Raw genomic sequence first — 19,267 nt, 5'->3', positions numbered from 1 at the left:
ATGACGACTTTGATCGTCGAATACAATTTTGTGAAATCATGAGTGAATGTGCTATACAAGATCCAAATTTCGTTTTCAATATTTGTTTTTCGGATGAATGCAGTTTTTATATCAACTGGATTGTCAATCGATATAATTGTCAGTACATGTTAGATTGCAATCTAAGAGTATTTCACCAAATACATACGCAATCCCCACAAAAATTGAATGTTTGGGCTGGAATATTTGGCGATCGTATTATTGGTCCATTTTTTCTACCAGGTAATTTGACTGGGGATATGTATTTGGAATTACTCTAAGATACCGTTGATCCAACGTTAATGGACATAATAGAAAACGATAATCGATACCTTGAGGATCACCTAATGTTCCAACAGGACGGATCTCCTCCACATTTTGCTGTAGCGGTTCGTCAGTACCTGGATGAAAGATTTCACAAACACTGGATTGGAAGAAGAGGATGCATTGAATGGTCCCCCGATCTTCAGATTTATCCCTCTAGATTAACTTTTGTGGGGCCATTCAAAAAGTAGAATATACGCCACTCAGCCATGTTTGTTAGCAGAGTTACGTCAACGTATTATTACCGAATGTCATCAAATAACCCCAGACATGCTCCAAAATGCCAGACAACGTTTTGAGACGAACTTATACTCATGTATGGCAGTCAGTGGAGAACATTTCGAGCATCTACTATGAATCAATGTAGTTTGGAATTATCTCAGTTAAATTTATCAATTTTCCAATTTTCAAGTTATGTCATTTTTTCAATTTTTGTTCTTTTTTGGTGAATTTTTCACATTATCTTTCAAATAAAATGTGAATTGAAAAACGAAACAATTGTTTTTCCTGCAATAGAGCGCCAAAATGAAAAGTTAAGTAGCGAACACTTACATGTCTGAATTCCTTATGGAATTACCTTTTCAATGCTGTGTAACCCTTAGTACTTTCCACAATCAAATTGTATTAGTGAACAAGGGGTGGGGAGAGAAGTATGACATTTGAGGTAACGCTAAGATTTGTCCCCTTTAGATTTAAAATTGGCGTGTTTTTGCATTATGTTCACAACACATGTGTTTTGAAAAATTCGTTGTCGGTATCGGGTTAAATCGAACCATAATTACAAATTTTGGAGCCACCATCTTGATTTTTCGCATTGAAAAACAATTCATAATTTCCGACCCTGAAAACCATCACTTATCAATTTTAAATTAAATCGGACCATAATTGTAAATCTTGTCCGCCATTGTGAAGCCGCTATCTTGTTTTTTCCCTAGAAAAACTCCATCATGCATTGTCACCGAATTTATGTCAAATTAGCTTGCGAATGAAGTATCATAATTTGGAATACGGAACAGTTTTTTTTCCCGAAAAAAGGCGCCAAAATTGAAAGTTAGGTAGCTAAAATTGACATGGCTGAATTCCTTATGAAATTATCTTTTTAACGATGTGTCACACTTACTACTTTTTTTATTCAAATTGTTTGGGTGATAGTCACCGAAGGGTGGGGGAAGAGGTATGACAGTTAAGGTTATGATAGGAAGATGTCCTCCCTGGATTACAAATCGACGTGTTTTTGCATTTTTTTCAGAACACATGTGTATTGAAGATATTCGATCTGTTTCGATTTCGGTGCCCCACCCTGTATACAAAAGTACGCTGTCTTTTCAAAAAATAAGGTGAATTTTCGTTTTTTTCCAAAAAATATTTGTTTAATCATCAATTTGTATTTTATTCCCTTCAAAGTAGTCCCACTCAGTCCCGCTGTGCCAGCGTTTTTATGAAGCAAAAATCATGAATTGTTTTTCCACCATACCGGACGTTTCCATAACTTCAAAATAATACTTCTTATTAACCGTACGACCACGTGTAAGAACTCTGATACGCTACGCCACGGTAATCGAAGAAAACAGTAAGCAAAACGTTGGCATTTGATCGAACTTGGCGTACTTTTTTTGATTTGGGTCTTCTGGGCTCTCCCATTAGGACGATTGGACTTTGGTTTCGATGTTATAACCATATACATGATTCGTCACCGGTTATGACCCTTTTGACGTCATTCAACTATTTCTGAGCTATGCTCACGCATAGTCAAAATTCAGCAAGACGAGCGTCGTCATTCACATCTTCTCGACCTTTTGTGAAAAGCTTGTACCACCTGCAAACATTTTTCTGACTGAGAGTGCAATCAACGTATGTCACTGTCAATATTTTCAAGTGTTTTGAGTAGTTAATTCCATTTTTACACGAAATTTTATACAAATTCTTTGATCCATTTTTTTAAAGCAAAAAATCGCCGAACACACAAATTACTTCTAACTTTGATACCTCTCACAAACAAACAAAACATGCTCAACAGCTGAAACTGTGAACATATTGTAACGAATCTGAAGCCGGCCCTGACCGATATCTCAGCCAGCAAACACATGATTCACCGCGAACCGCCACGAAAAGTATAGATGAGTACCGAAACCACTAGAGGAATCTAGAGCGATCGTTACCGATATAAAAGGTCGGCTTCCCGTCCAGAGAGGGAGTATGAATTCAGAAAGCGAATCGAGCGGTAAACAAAGAATTCGAACAGTGAAGATAAATTAAGCGTTAGTTGCTAAGTGTTGAATATAAATTAGTTGTGATAGTGAAATATTGTTAAAAATAAATTTGTTCAAGACAGTTAATTCTTTAATTCGTTCATCGAACTGTATCGGCCGGATCTTAGATAATTTGCTTTCCTCGAATATTTCGTTGCCAACTAATATAATGGTCCTTTTAGGTGAAACAATATATATCATGATTCTCACATTCATAATTGAAACTAAAATATCAATATAAAGTGTAGTAACTCGTTTTATTTCGAAATTTCTGTGGCAAAATAAACTCCAGTTTTGATGCCAAGGAGGGGTAATAAAAAAAACATGTTCAAGACGAGTGGACCAACATAAAAAAATAAAAAAAATCTTTAATCGAACGTACGTAGCCCGCGAAGTTTGAACATTTACTAAATTTTTTGAAAAGTCCACATTTATACATACAGATAGCGTCGTAACTATTTTCTGAGCTTGATGCCAGAGGTTTGCAGGTTTTTATGCTTGAAGTTTCGTCTATGACTGCGATAGAAATTATTAAAGGCGACGGACGAAGTGTTCTAGTTGTCTTCATAACAACTAGAACACAATAGTTATGTTTTATTGCCACCCGGGTTGAGTCATTTTCCCCAAAAGATATTGGATATCCCCGCTCGATGTATTTTGATCAAGCAAAGAGAGTGAATTTCTTTTGGCGAGCAGCCCAATCTTGAATAAGATGTCAATAAAATACACCTAGTATTGGGTTGGTATTCTGGTTTTATTCCACTGGTGGTGGGCACGTGGTTTCGTTTCTATTAGTTGATTTAAATGACCTGATACGTATGCAATTAAGAGCAGGTAGTCAGACTTTTCAAATGTTAATTTCCTCTTCTTTTCCTTTCTGTTGAATTTGTTTCTATCACCTCCCTATAGTTATTTCGAATTCTATCAAGCATTTTCGTTTCGTCAAAGGCAATGATATGGGTACCTTCTCTGACTGCATGTTTTGCTGTAGCTGATTCATTGGTATGCCCCAGGCGACAATTTCTTTCGAGTTCAGAGTACTGGGTACTTACAGTTGACTTCTCAAATGACTCCGTTTCAACAATAAAGAAGCCAGATTTAAATCATTTTCACAGTAAACTGTTTAAGTTCATTATTAAAGTACGTGGGTAAGTTGAAAAGATTCATGAACAACAGTGTACCAAATTGACTGATAAGTAATATACAATTTGTAACATTCATTGACATATTTTTTTCACATGTATATTCTGAAATATTGAAACTTTTATATTGAAACACAATTTATTAATTTGGAATTAAGTCAAAAATACTCTTGATGGGTCTCTTATCCGATCAATTGGCAATAACATTCTATATTTACTCGAGTGATGACTTGAAAGGCATTTGAATATATGAAAAACAAAGCAACAAAATATTTTATCAGTTACTTGATATAAATCTATATGCGTGATGCCCAGTAAATTATTACATACAAAACAACTTGTTTTATCTTATCGAGTTCTATATAAATGTTTATCAAAATATGTGTTTTCCATTGTTGCTGTGATAGCAAGGAAGAGTTAAGATAAATCATAAAGGATAAAGAAAAATTAAAGTTACTATTGACATCTTTTTTGAGTATGTTAACCTTCCACAACCTGAATAGGAAAAACTTCTATTCATCAGCAACTTTTCGCATTTAATAATTTTGCCCATGACATCTGAGGAGGATCTTTAAAAATAAAGTGAACTAGCGAATGAAAAACTGCTAATATCAACATATTTTTTAAATTCTGAAGACGGGGGTAGATTTTAGCTTCCGATATTTATATACGTATATGTATTTTTTGAATTTAATTTTGATAGACAAACTTTTTAAATACGAAGTTACTGATGAATAAAACATTTCTCTAATTTTTATATTTTTCAGATTGTGGAAGGTGAATATGCCTATAAAGGATCGATAAAATTTTTGAATACCAAAATTAAGATAAATTGTTCTATTTCTGTTTTTACTTGTAAGAAATGGCCATAACAGAATTTGATAAATATGGGACAACTACTGCTTTCATCAGAAATATTCCAGATGTTCCTCTACAATGCCCAAAAAATGACTTCTAAACAAGGAAATACACAGTATTTTGAAAAATTTTGCTATAAAATCATCTGAAAGCAATGAGTATTCTTGAAACTTATTCGATAAGTGATTAGGTACATAAGTATAAGAAAATAAATATCTCGAAATCAAATATTAAAACAATCATCTCTCCCAACGTACCTACACAGTAGGTTTTGGTAAATGTCTACCGGAAAACAACTACTTCACCGGCTAATACCACGTTGGACATTGAACAATATCCGACAGACATTTATGCAAGATACCTCACAGAGGTTAGTCTTCCAGATGTTTTTCGTTCATCCAGCAGCAGGACCACGCCAGTCGAGTAGATAACCTACAGACCGATTTCGAGGCATTGCCCCTCATCAGTGCAGGAAAGATCCGACCCAAACAGCAGTGTGCTTGGGATTTGATTAATTTCAACGCGGCTCGACTGCATGCATGAAACCTTCGTCTAAGAGAAAGATTGTTAACTAGCAACAGCTCCATCTCGTGAACAATGCCCCAAGCGCGAAAGAAACATCCTCTGTATCAATACTTTGACAGCAATCAAAATAAGCTTGAAGAAATTATTCTCGAAACATTAATCTTTCCCAACGTACCTATACACAGAAGGTTTTTGTGAATGCCTACCAGAAAAAAACTACTTTCCCGGCTAATGCCACGTTGATCATTGAATTAGGCACAGTATATTTAGCGAATGTCCTCTCAAATTGTTCAAACGAATACGTTATTTCCAGTTCACTGTTGTGCCAGTCGATGTGATATAGTGATTTAGAAACCAGTTAAACCCCGACGGATAAAGGTAAATCAAAATCGGACTCTAGTATTCATATTGTCGAATCAAGTGACCTGCATTTTTAATGACACCAAAAAAATTAAACAAAAAATCTTTTTGCCAGGCTGTGGTGTTGTTTGGGTTTTCAACGAAGTAAAGTAAATAAAATTATGAAGTTATAAATAATTTTACCGCTGGCTGATTTGTACATTTGATTCTTGTAGATTCGATTTTTGGATTTCATCGGTGCAACTTCTCTTGCATTCAAGAAATAAGCTTTTTTTTCTTTCCTTATATAAATTGTCATTAGAAATCCTCCACCAAGACCCATACTTTGCATATTGATGATGCCGTTACAGAACATTGCAGCTATTATTGAATCCACCGCTGATCCATTCTTCAGTAGAATGTCCCTGAAAAAGAAATGGTTTTCACAAATATTTTTATTTATACTATAATTCCAGAATAGTAAGCACTAAATTCTCAGCAATGATTGACTTTTTGCCTTAATCTGTCTCTTGTAGTGGCGTGCGGATATTATACAAAACAGTTGAGGAAAACTATAAATGTTTAAAAAATGTTAAAACAAAACAAAACGTTCAGCTGATTAAAATTTAGTTCTTTCTGAATAACATGCCGTGATGTACAGTTTTTATATTATCATTTTTTATTTGAAATGTAATTCAAAACAAAATTTAAATTGCAGTTTGGAGTCTTAAGCACGAGTTTTGCAAAACCTAAATATGTAGTTTAACAGTTTTTCCTAAAAATTATTCAATACTCGGAGGCCAAAATCTGCCTCTGTCTTCAGAAATGGATAAAAAATTCGAATATATTCGCAGTTATTCCTTTTTTGATAACTTATTTCTTTACTTCTCCGACAGATGTCAAAGAAGTTTTGAAATATGAAATTATGTCAATTATGAAATTATTGACAACTGAAACATTCGATGTAATACAAGGTACTCTCCAAAATCAGTTTGTTGCCATTTCGCCACTATCCAAAGTTTTCTCCGAAACGTAAAAGATAAGTATTATTTCTTAATAGGCAAAATTGTTAAATACGACAAGTTACAGATAAATAGAAGATTTTTCTTTGTGAAAAATACTATGATTTTTACGCAGTAACTTATCGGGGTAAACTTAAAAGTTTGCCCTCCTACACTTGTATGAAGTTCTCCATTCTAATTTTTATATTTTTCAGATTGTGGAAGGTAACAAATACCCAAAAAAGGTCGATGATAAACTGATTTTTTCTTCCACAAAAATGACTTTCATTGAATATGTATTTGTCCTCTCCTTTCATCCGTATGTCTCCTTAAATTTGCCTGTACTTGGGTTACATCAGGTAATGTCCTTTGTGTTGGTGTTTGTCTAGGTTGATTGTTTCTAGGAATGTGTATTGTTTTGTGGACTATGTTGATTGTTAGGTCTTGTGTTATGATTGCTTTTGAATTTATGGATGTTTAGGTTTTCCCAGATATCCATACGGTTTCCTTTATTGACTTGTTTTATGAGTTTTATGTTATCTGGTGGTGGAAAGTTATGTTTCTTTTGTATAGCATATATGTTGCGAGGTTTTATTTATATGTTATTGGGTTTATGTATGCCTTTTTGTGCTCGTCGTACTTTTGGATCAGTTTTTTCTTGGTTTGGCCGATATAGAATTTGTTGCAATCCGAGCATTGTACGCTGTACACTCCGTTTAGGTTGTTGTCTTCTTCTTTTTCATAACTGTTTATTTTTTGTGTTATTTTCGTGTTTGGCGTGTAAGTGATGTTGATGTTCAGGTGTTTGAAGATGTTTGTTAATTTTTTGGTTTGGTGACCAATGTATATGAATGCAGTCCATCGTTGTGTTGTTTTATCTGTTGGAGTACTTTCATCCTTGTTCTTTATTTTTTGTTTAATTTCTATTTTCTAATTTATCTATTGTCTTTTGGGTATATCCGTTATCGTTTGCGATTTGGTATATGATTTTCCTTTCCTTGTTTCGGGCTTCATTGCAAAGTGGTATCCTCAGCATTCTGTGTATGACTGCGTTATATGCAGCCATTTCATGTGATGATGGGTGGTTCAAAGTTGCGGGTATGGTAGAGCTTGTTTGTGTAGGTTTCCTGTATATTGCCATTTGAAATTTTGTTTTGTTGTGGTTATATCCGATAGTTATGTCCAGGTAGTTGAGTTTCGAGTCGTTTTCTTCCTCTATGCTGAAAATCAGTTTTTGGTTTATTTTTTAGTTTCCTCTGTTATTTTCCTTTGTTTTGTGATATGTACAGACCATTGTCAACGTATCTGAACAATTCTCCTTTTTCATCGTGTGTTTTGATTATTGTTAAAATTTTCTCATCTATGGTTTGCAGGTATATTTCCGAAATAATGCAAGATAGTGGGAATCCCATCGCTAGTCCAACTGTTTGTTTATAAATTTTTCCTACGGATTCGAAATAGTTTTGGTTAAGTATTGTATTCAGGGTGGATTTCATCTGGTTAATGTTGATCCGTTCATGTTTTGTTGTTTTAGTTTATCTGATATGATTTTTATACTTTATACGCATGTATGACTATGTTTATATTAATATATAATTATTTTTTATCTAACATGACGAGCTTCGTCAATAAGATTACATCTTGGACAATGAAGAATATTTTGATTGATTCAAAATCCTTTAAGGAACAGGTGTTATTGGAATGTATAGTTACGTTAAAAAATGATTCAACTTTATTTTTTCAACTTTCCCAAGAAACAATGTATGTTTATAATAGGAAAATTCAAATTCATAATGTGTATAAAAATATACAGAGTGTCCCTGGACTTCCTCTTTTCCTCTCGGGAATATATAGATGGGGTCAAAATATCACCAGTACTTCATATAACTTTTTTTCCTAAAATCCTTCGTTACCAAGTAACGGGCCCTCGAAGTTACAAAATGAAAAATGTTTTTCTTTGATAACTTTTCAAGTGAATATTCAAAATCATCCAAATTTTGGTAATTGACTAAACAAATGAATTCCTTCGATGAGCTTTCATGCAGGAGTCAGTTGTTTTGCTACAAAGTCAGGAACGGACTACCCCCGATGGTCCACACCCCAAAACTTTGAAATGACAGATATTTTTCAATATTTTTCAACAAATTAAGGTTACTTGGACAATTTTATGAATAAAAGTACTCGTGTGGAAAGTCGATCGGAGCAACGAGTCTTGATAAAATTGTAGTTTCACTCGACGACATCAAACCCGCTCGTCCACCATTATTTGAAATGAATAATTATCAAAGCAGAAATAATAATGATAACGTTAATTCAACAACATTTATCCTGAGATGTCTACCATTATTCGAAAATATTAGTTTTTAAGGAAAATGGAAATGATAGGTAAAATGTTCATAACGAATTTTTATAATGCAAACACGTTTAACTAACGAAACTCAAGAGCCTCAAGAGCAAACAGAAATGAAAAATCCGCTACAGAAACTGCTCGATATGATCACCTTCTCTCTCTATACATTTTCTTAGTCTGCGAAGACACCCTCTCTGTACTTGAAATAGCATTCCAGGGTCGTTTCGTATGGCTTCACAATGTAATGTTATTCTATTCAACAATGCATCTCTTGTGTGAATAGGTGTAGCGTAAACAAGGCTTTTTAGATGCCCCCACAGAATGAAATCCAATGGATTTAAATCCGGAGACCGCGATGGCCATGAATATGGCCCACCTCTACCAATCCATCTATTGTGGAAAATATGGTTCAGATGGTCACGCACAATCAAACTAAAATGAGAAGGAGCGCCATCATGCATAAACCACATATCTCTTCGGGTTTGCAATGGAACATGTTCCAAAAGTCCATTCAAATCGTTCTGAATGAACTCATAATAACGTTCTCCATTCAATCGGTCCTGTAGAACGAATGGTCCTATAAGATGATTTCCTATAATACCAGCCCAAACATTCACGTTGAATTTCCGTTGGTGTTTGGTTTGCAATATCCCATGGGGATTTTCTTCGGCCCATATATGGAGATTATGAGAGTTGATGACTCCATCTCTACTGAAACCTGCTTCATCAGTGAATAAAACTCGATTAATAAAAGTCATATCCTCTCTTTGCCTATCCATGAACCAATTGGCATATTCCAGTCGTGCTGGAAAATCTTGAGGTGTCATGGCATGTACCTTCTGGATGTGAAATGGGTGGAGCAGTTGTTCCCTAATTATTCTATGAATAGTGGACTTGGATGTATGGAACTGTTCTGATAGATTTCTGATGCTCATTGAAGGATCATCAGCGACGGCTTCCAAAATATTTTCCTCCAATACAACGGTACGTACAGTCCTAGGAGCGCCCTCACCACCTCGTTTTGGCAAAACTGTACCTACAATAATATCGAAATAAAACAACGTGCTCAAATTAATTATCAATTATTACATACCTGTCTCCCTCAAGCTGCGATCGACACGCTCGAATGTTTCTCTTGACGGTACCGTTCGATTGGGAAAATGCTCGGAATACAGACGACGAGCTTCTGCAGCATTACAAAATGCTCGTCCATAAAATACATGCATATCTGCATATTCATTGAATGTAAACTGTTCGGCCATATAAAAAAAAATCAAAATATCCTATGGAATATTGACAATACAATGATAGTCATATGACAACGCACCACTCAACAAAACAAAATCGCATTCCAGTTTCTCATTTTTTATCAAAAATTTCTAAAAGGTTTTTTTGTCAACATCTGTGAAAGAAATGGAACATAATTATTCCCTGGATATTTTTCACCTGATCATGTGCAGCCGTTTTTGTAGTTCATTCGTTTGCTTTTTATTAGTATAGTAAATATTTTTTCCGATGTGCGTTTTTTCAGCTAAATTTAGATTCGTGTTAAAGAATTTCTCCCATAAAATTATAATTATCAGTGAAACTCCTCAACAGTTTAGCTGTGAAGAAGAATTTGAAACATTCGAATGTTGAGTTTCATGAGATTCAGATAACTGATCAACACGAAACGTGTTTATTCCACACGTATTATGTACATACAAAATATGGAATGAATTCGATATTTCATAGTAGAGTAGTTTGTTAGTTTAAAAACACCACGAATCTACAGAACTTGATATTTCTTTTGAAAAAATATCTTCTATCACAATTGTGACTTAAACTTCCATATAGGTACTGTACTTTTTGTTTACGACTTCATTTTAGCATACTTTGTATTATTCCTGTTATAAATGTTGTTGAATTAACGTTATCATTATTATTTCTGCTTTGATAATTATTCATTTCAAATAATGGTGGACGAGCGGGTTTGATGTCGTCGAGTAGAACTACATTTTTATCAAGACTCGTTGCTCCGATCGACTTTCCACATGAGTACTTTTATTCATAAAATTGTCCAAGTAACCTTATTTTGTTGAAAAATATTGAAAAATATCTGTCATTTCAAAGTTTTGGGGTGTGGACCATCGGGGGTAGTCCGTTCCTGACTTTGTAGCAAAACAACTGACTCCTGCATGAAAGCTCATCGACGGAATTCATTTGTTTAGTCAATTACCAAAATTTGGATGATTTTGAATATTCACTTGAAAAGTTATCAAAGAAAAACATTTTTCATTTTGTAACTTCGAGGGCCCGTAACTTGGTTACGAAGACTTTTAGGAAAAAAAGTTATATGAAGTACTGGTGATATTTTGACCCCATCTATACATTACCGAGAGGAAAAGAGGAAGTCCAGGGACACCCTGTATAATCTTGTTCAAAGATTAATTGTCAAATGTGTAAATAATATTTATTAAATGAATATTTTTTTAAAAGTACTTTGAATTTTAAAACAAATGTTTTTAAACCTGACTGGCAGATTATTATAAATAATTACTCCATTATGCAAGGTACAGCGTTTCCCAATTTCCATTTTTGGTTTTTGGTCTGCTCGGATGTAATTCTCGAAATAGTCTCGTGTGAAAAACCAGTATTGGTAAGATTACAACAATAACTGGTTACGAGAGAAACATTTTGGTTTATAATTTTTGTTAATTTATAACAGTTCTATGATTTTGGTTCGAAAGTAAAATTTTTTAGTTGAAAAATAAGCTTTGTGCTTTCAGAGAATGAGATTTTCGATTTCCTTGTGAAATTTTGTGATCAGATGAGATAACCGTTTTTTCATAGACAATGGCAAGTTACCAAATTGCTCATCTTGTTATGTAATCGAATGTCGGGATCGGTACAAATCTATGTGCAGTTCGATATATTTGAAAATCAAATAGATAATAATATTTTTTAGGAAAAATTTGACAGATGGGGTAACACTCAGCTGTCGATTTTGAAGTTAACGATTTAATTGAAGTTTTGGATAATGTCCACCAACATACCAGACACAATTTATGTTATCAACTTGGTGGCCCATCAATGAACCAAACTGTTGCAGCAAAGCAGTTCATCAATCAAATGTTCAGAAGCAAAGTTATAGAACGATAGGTAACTACTGCGAATATTATTGGCCATATTGAACACCTGATTCAACGCCGTGTGCCTTTAAATAGTGGTATTCATGATAATAATTACAGAATTTTCACAATAAATTTTATTTAAAACGTATTTTGCTGCACGTTAGCTACAATGTCTTTCATAAAAAAACAGAATAGTTTTATTACCGGGAACTGATGAAGCTACCGTGTAGCGAAACGTGTTTTAAATGAAATTCATTGTGAAAATTCGATAATTATTATCATGTATGGACTTATTAATTTTCATCAAGTAACATGTCAGATTATCTATAATTTTAATAATGGGATTAGTTGAAGCACTTAGCTCATAAAAGTAAAATAGAACTTTTTTTTTATTTTCATTACCAAATGAGGACGTATTCAAAAAACACACTTCAATGTGAGATTTCCACTTCAAAGTTTACGGGCGTCACAATATTGTGTATTGTGACACAAGAAGATGCTATCGTATAGCGAAACACGTATCGCGGTTTTGTAAAATTTCAAGTGGAAATCCCACATTGAAGTTTGTTTTTCGAATATGTTATAATGGATTCTCATCAAGTGTCAGTCAATTCTATCATATTAATTTGTCGAATATAGCCAAAATCAATTTGGTCTTGATTATATGAAATTTTGTTATATGGTCATTAGACTACATAAAAATTACTAGTGTATGATTGTCCATGTTACTATTGGTACAATTTAAAACAGAAACCTAGTCCAATTTTACGTAAGCCTGTTAGTAAAAAAATATCATATGTTGCCGACTTCAATGATATTTATTACCTACTGTAAGATAAGAGGACCAGCATGGAAAAATCGGAAACTGTCAGAGATACAAAGCCATCTAAATTAAAAAAAAAACGCATAAAGTTTTCTATTTCAATCAGTAGCAGAGTATTTTATTTTTTTCAGAAACCGAAACCGACTATCGTTGTAATGTCAAAAGTGTTACAGAGTTGGATAATAATAATAATAAATTTATTGCCCATCAAAAACAACAAGATAACAATAAAAAAAAATTACAAGAGAGAGAGAAAAAAACACTTTGTATTTGATGTGCAAATGACTTTTGGTTCAGATCGCGAATCTGCTCTTCCACCAATGCCAAAAATGTGTAAAAATAAAATATTATATTAGGGTTCGAAGGAAAAAAAAAGAAAAGGAAAGAATGAGAAGGTAATATATAGATATAGAGATATATGAACAGCTAAACTTTTTTTAGGATTCTCGCTGCTAACCTAGTTATTCTGAATGCTGAACATACTTTTAAAAACAGTTTCTGATACATTAAAACAATTGTTTTTCCATTCATGGAGATAATTTATTGTGGAGGCGATATTATAGAGAAAATATCGTTTTCCTTTTTATATACAGGAATGTTCAAAACTACCTTTTCAAGCAAATTCATGTTCCAAAAGACAAATGTTCATATAAGTAGGGAGGACTCCTGCATATGATGATTGTAAAGAAAACGTTTACGATTAAACATATTCACCAACTTCAAATTTGCTAATTTTTGTGGAATTCTAGACCTTCTTCTGATATCACATATTAACCTGATGCAAGAGTTTTGAACTTATTGTATGCGACACCTGTCGTTCTTGTCTAAACATTATTGATAAACAGCATTACAGTGGTTGATATGAAATGAAACTAATGAATCACATAGCATTTTCTTGACATCTACATCCAAATATTTTCTATGGGGATATATGAGTATCAATGATGAATAGCAATTCCAAGTTTGAAGGTTACATGTTCATGAAATGTTAGTTTATGATCAAAAATTAACTTCAAATTTTTTGAATACGGTCTAAGTTGTATCTCAGAGTCTCCCATTTTCATGCTGTAGTTTTTTACTTCTTCCCTGATGCCAATACTTCCAAAGGTAATAGCTACTAATTTGTTTGGATTGATTTTCAACATTTGGTCAGGGGACACTTTTAAAATCGTGTTTAGATCGAAATTTATATTGGTTACTGCTTGACCTAAATCTGAAGATTTGAAAGATAAATATATTTGAGAGTCATCTGCATATAGGTGATATTTACAACACTTCGACTTCTTGATATATCGAAAGACATATCAAATGAAGTCTCACTCGACTATTTGCATTTGAAATATTTGACACGTAGAAATGTATTTCCCTGAAAAGCAAAGTTGACATGTTTTACAATTTTTTTACATTCTTGATATCAAATGACTTATTCATTGTGGTTCGTTATAACGAATATATTATTCAGTATTGAAGATAGATTATTTCGCAAACGGAAAATCAGTCTAGTTTTCAAATTGGATTGTTTATTGCCCTGAAGAATTTTCAAGATGACGATTTAAAAACTATTGTTTGTGAAGTTTATTACACTATGAGTTGGAATTTCTGGTTCTACCCTTTCTCTATCGGATATTTATCTCAATGATCTATTCTATTTGAAAACACTTCATGCTACGAACAGAGGATATATTGGTAAGGCTGGTTGTCTAACCTAAGAACTGTTCACTGGCGCTGGTTGGTGAACAAAGGTCGAGTCAATGTATTTTTTCCTTGTTTAAAAAAACATATTTTTACTATATTTATATTCGCCCACTTTTAAGTCATTGCCTTCGCCTCCTCAATAAGCTGTGCCAGTACAGTGGTGAATTTATACATGAATAATTCTGGTAAATGCAAGTCAATTATTTGTTGTATTCATGGCGAACTACTGGTCGGTTATTGTGAAAGAAAGAGGAATAATTTTTTAATGAAAGTATGTGCGTGTATATATCACAATACTCATTTAAAATGTATTCAATGTTCGAAACAAACACTGTTCTCAAACAACAGAAATGCAACAACCTTCTTGACGCGCGTTTCATCAACCAAGTTGGCGTCATCAGGAGATGAAATACATTGATTCCTAACTCTATAATTAGTCTCAATCTATATCTAACAAGGGATACTTTCACTTTCAGACATATATCAATGATTTCGGGTAGAAAAAGACAGGAAAATTATCAAATGATTGAAAGAGACAGATGTTTTATATCTGAAATCAGACAAAGGCAATACAGTTGTGACATTGTTATTCCCATGGACTTGGATCCGATATGTATGTGATATTTTTCCGATTTTTGACACAATGGAATCTGAGGTATCTGAAGGATTTTGTTTCAACTCTCAACAATCGATCTCCGACCATTGAGTTTACATATGAATTTGAAAATAACAAGGAATTACCATTCTTGAATGTTTTAGTGATTGGTAGTAACCAGGGTACTAGGATTTGATGTAGGTACATAGGAAGAATACCTGTACTGACATTAATTGAGAGTTCATTGTCCTTCCGTATGAACCAAAATATACCAACGGATTGGATCGAATTATCAAAAAGTTAGCAAATGTCAGGTGACCCTAAAGACAAGATGTTGGAAAATGAAAAGTCGGGGATATATGGGATAAACTGTGAGGACTATGGGAAAAAATATATCGGTCAGACTGAGCGAGCTATTAAAACTCGATTCATAGCTCATATCCGATGACAAGGAGAGCAACCATATAATGAATGAAAACTGTTTGAAATTGTTGAGATCGGTACAAGAAACTAGAGTTTTGGATGCTTTCGAAAATATGGAAATATTATTTTATTTTACTCGTAGGAAGCGTTATCAATTAAATTATCAATTCTCTAGTAGTAGGTACTCTGATTTATCCAATATCACAATCTCATTACCTTTGTCTGCATTCATATATAAAACATCTGCTCCTTTCAATCATTTGATAATCTTTCTTTCTTTTTCCACCCGAAATCATTGAGGTGTGTCTGAAACTGAAAGTGTAACTTTTAAAAAATGAATAGAGATCAGTTTCAGAAATAGGTATTAGCGATCTTTATCTCCTGAAGATGCCAACGTGGTTGGTGAAACGTGCGTCAAGAAGAGTATTGCAGATCTAGTGCTTTGGAACAGTGCTCGTTTTGGATTTATTCCACCTTTCACATCAGTACTGAATGTCGATGGTGTAATTTTCTCTCCATAAATCTGCCCTTGATATGATACCATTATATATGTCCTTCATTGTATCGACAATACTCACCTGTTTACTGATTAACTATTTTTTTAACAATGGTACTACATTTATGTTATGTATATATATCCTCCTGTTGGATTTCTATATTTATTCGGAAATTGCCTCGTACAACTTGTGGCATTGAAATATGTATATTTGCCAATAAATATTATTATTATTATATAGTGTGCGTCACATATCGGACTCCATTCAATCGCCTGCATTTTCATTTCAATTAAAATCTGAATTTTTCTTGTTTTTGCAGAACTGGTTGAATCAAAGTTCAAATGAATTTTTCCTTAAGTTTTTCGAATGGAAAAATCTGTATTTCATTTTAGTTTCCCATTGCTGACCATTTTCTTCAAATATTGGGTTGTAAAAGTATGAGTGCACTACAGGGTGGATCAAAACTCGAAAGCACGTTTTCTTTATTGATTTTTTTCGAATGGAAACACTTATTTTATAGTGGTTTCCCCTTGTAAACCATTTTGTGAAAATATGAAGTTGCATGATTAAATACCTATTCACAATTTCCCAAATGATTTAATTGAAATAGTTTTTATACTGGCAATTCGACGGAGATATTGGGTGATTGAAAGATTTTATTTTTTTTAAAGAAAATGAGTATAATAAATTGATGAATGTAGCCGTTACTATGTGATAGATCATAATGGAGAAAAGATAATTCGAACTTTCTATGTTTTTTATCACTTTATTTGTAACTAACGTTACTGTGGTTTCGTCCTATAAGGACATTTTCAAACTTATACATTAAACATAATGTAGTAACATAACTGCAGTAACGTTAGTTACAAATAAAAGTAGTAAAAAATATAGAAAGTTTCAATTTTCTTCTCTTCAAAATAAGTATAATTTTCTCAGTATTCCACCATGCCGAATAAACCTAGATTATTTTCCTTGAGCAGGTTCAGTAATTTTCAAAAAACTTTTTTGTGTTCAATGACAGTCTTCACATTTTTATCCATCGAGATTAATTAAGCCTTATGAACAACATTACTCGAAAATCTAATAATTTGATTCGAAGTTATATCAGCCAGAAATTTCTATTTGAATTTTTGTTTGACTAGTTTGTGTTAAAAGTAATACATTTCTGGCACACTTTTTGTTATAACTAACGTAACGGGCATATGCCCAAAATCTCAGAAACTGATCTTCAAGGGCATTAATAATATAAAAAAAAGGGTTTTACACATTCGAAATAATAGAGATTAAGTAATGTTTTCTAGTCTCGATTTACCCCGTACTTATATTATAAGATAATGAAAAAACAATATCTTGAATAAAATATCAATAATAAAACAAACTCTTCAACTGAGCTTTTATTGAGAATAGGGACCGTTGAATATGAGATTTCCCCATTAGATATTCCCATAAAGAGCGGTATTTTTGAAAGTACCTACTTTTCTAAAAAAATCTGAATATGGAAAGTAATTTATGATGTTAAAGAAACTAGCTTTGATTCGTCACAATTCTAGTGGAAATTATGTTGGTGAATAATTTGAAAGAGTTCAATGCATTATTAGCTAAACCTTTTTTAAACAAAACATTTTTGATGATTTCGCTTCAAACGTTTAATGTAGATAGTATATTTATTGGTGTTTACTATTTGTCTTTTAGATCCAGAAAGGTCAAGAAGTTTCATTGCCCAAAGATGTCAAGTAATATCTTTTGTTCAAAAATGACTTTTTGTCACATTTAGTGGATAACTAGGGCAACACCAATGATTATTTTCAGTTAATATATCATTTCTTTCTTACAGAATGCCTTCCGATAAGTAATATCAATTTAAAAACATGTTCTAATTGAATAGATAATTAAAATTCCTTTCAGATAAGGTACCATATGATATTCTTTCTCTTAAAAGGGTCATGTGGCAGCTAATTAGAAAGTTATATTCTGTATTCAATATAATATAAATGTTTTTTCAATTCCATTTAATTGTTGGTTTCTAAGCTGGCTATCATGATTGAAATAGATTAAAAATTCAAGTTTACCTATAATCTTTCCATTAACATTTGAAAAATAGTTTTCTGTAGTTACAAAGAAATAATATAATTGAATAGCTAAATTCTGTTATTTGATTTGCATTTCATGATACTTCTGATTTTTTTGAGATCAGTGGTGACGGGACACGTCACAATTTTATTTTTTAATTTTAATAGTAAAATATTAACGAATTCAGCAAGATTATAAGAACTTTTTTACCTACCTACCTCATGATCCCACTATATGTAGTAGTTGGGACTAAATATTTGAAGAATAACAACCTGGTAAAAACAATGATGACCTTCAATTGAGAATATGGAATTTACTTTATTATTTTTTGAACCAGTCGTAACACTAATGTAATCATGACCATGAAAACCAGTTAGGTCTAGTTTAATGTTGATAAATATAGAACAGAATAAAACAAAAGATAAAAAACCACATTTATTAGTAGTTAACCATTTTCTCACAAACAGAAACATTCTGATATGAGCAATTTCTCACAACTAATTAAATATATACTACATAGCTAGATACTTATAGTTGATAACACAGCAATAATAACCATTCGAAATGAAACAAAAGAACCAATGAATTCTTTATTCGGCCTTCAAGAGTTCAATTGAAGAACTACGATGGTAGAATAAGGCCTTGAGAAGAGGTTATTGAAAATTAATTCCATATCAAAGTCGTAAAAAATCACAGTCCATAGACATGCATCGTCTTTGAAGAAAAAACGTAGAACCGTTTTTCCACTCACTTTTCAGTTTTCTCACTCGACTGGCTGCTTCTTCTTGTTCGTTTCCGTGTTCTGGAGCTTGGTCAGGATTTTTCTAGAATGCCCGGAGGGATCGAAGTGATTGGTATGCTCTCCGGCTTCTCTCTTTGTTCGTTGTTTACCGCTGTTTCCGCAGAAAATGTGTTTGTCGTAGGCGAAATTGTAGTGCTCGTATTCGTCGAAATGACTTTCAGACATCTTCACTAGATTTATTAACAATCACTTCAAAATTTGGCTTCAAACTGAAGAATATTGACTTTTACACCGCTCGCTTCTGCGTAACCACAACAACTCAACGCAAACGTAATGTCGATTCGAAACTGTAGCGTTATCGCGTTGGTCATGGCTATTTATACGTTCCAGTCAACGACGCGACGTGTCTGAAATGAAATGGAGGACGAATGTGTATATTATTTCTGTGTTTGTTGACACGGTCGGATGAATGAATCACCGTTCTCGTATATTATTTTGCTGGA

General features: G+C 33.1%; 2 protein-coding genes across 3 annotated transcripts in view; both read right to left on the bottom strand.

The window, feature by feature from the left end:
• The window catches only part of LOC111507287 (glutathione hydrolase 1 proenzyme), a 59,398-nt gene that overhangs the window by 14,280 nt on the left and 25,851 nt on the right, over positions 1–19,267 (bottom strand). The window contains exons 1-2 of one of the 2 annotated variants that reach the window (XM_074180057.1): positions 18,241–18,260; positions 5,660–5,880 (exon numbers count right to left, since the gene is read on the bottom strand). In XM_074180057.1, coding sequence (XP_074036158.1) covers positions 5,660–5,880; positions 18,241–18,245 — 226 coding nt within the window. In that variant the 5' untranslated portion in view covers positions 18,246–18,260. Of the gene's footprint in view, positions 1–5,659; positions 5,881–18,240; positions 18,261–19,267 lie in introns of those variants that run through there. The other variant, XM_074180056.1, reaches the window with a different exon arrangement.
• Positions 18,445–19,128, bottom strand: LOC111507284 (nuclear protein 1). The gene has a single exon (XM_023162574.2). The coding sequence runs from the start codon at positions 18,987–18,989 to the stop codon at positions 18,786–18,788; it is 204 nt and encodes a 67-aa protein (XP_023018342.1). The 5' UTR covers positions 18,990–19,128; the 3' UTR covers positions 18,445–18,785.

The sequence above is a fragment of the Leptinotarsa decemlineata genome, unplaced genomic scaffold (assembly GCF_025532065.1).
Source record: "Leptinotarsa decemlineata unplaced genomic scaffold, Ldec_3_MD MMD2_tig00026282_RagTag_RagTag, whole genome shotgun sequence".
In the NCBI taxonomy this organism is placed as follows: domain Eukaryota; kingdom Metazoa; phylum Arthropoda; class Insecta; order Coleoptera; family Chrysomelidae; genus Leptinotarsa; species Leptinotarsa decemlineata.
Note: the sequence above shows the minus strand (reverse complement) of the source record. Positions and strands in the feature narration are given on the sequence as shown.

Bases quoted from the DNA above. Each gene is read 5' to 3' on its own strand.
- LOC111507284 (XM_023162574.2), bottom strand. From the start codon at position 18,989: ATGTCTGAAAGTCATTTCGACGAATACGAGCACTACAATTTCGCCTAC.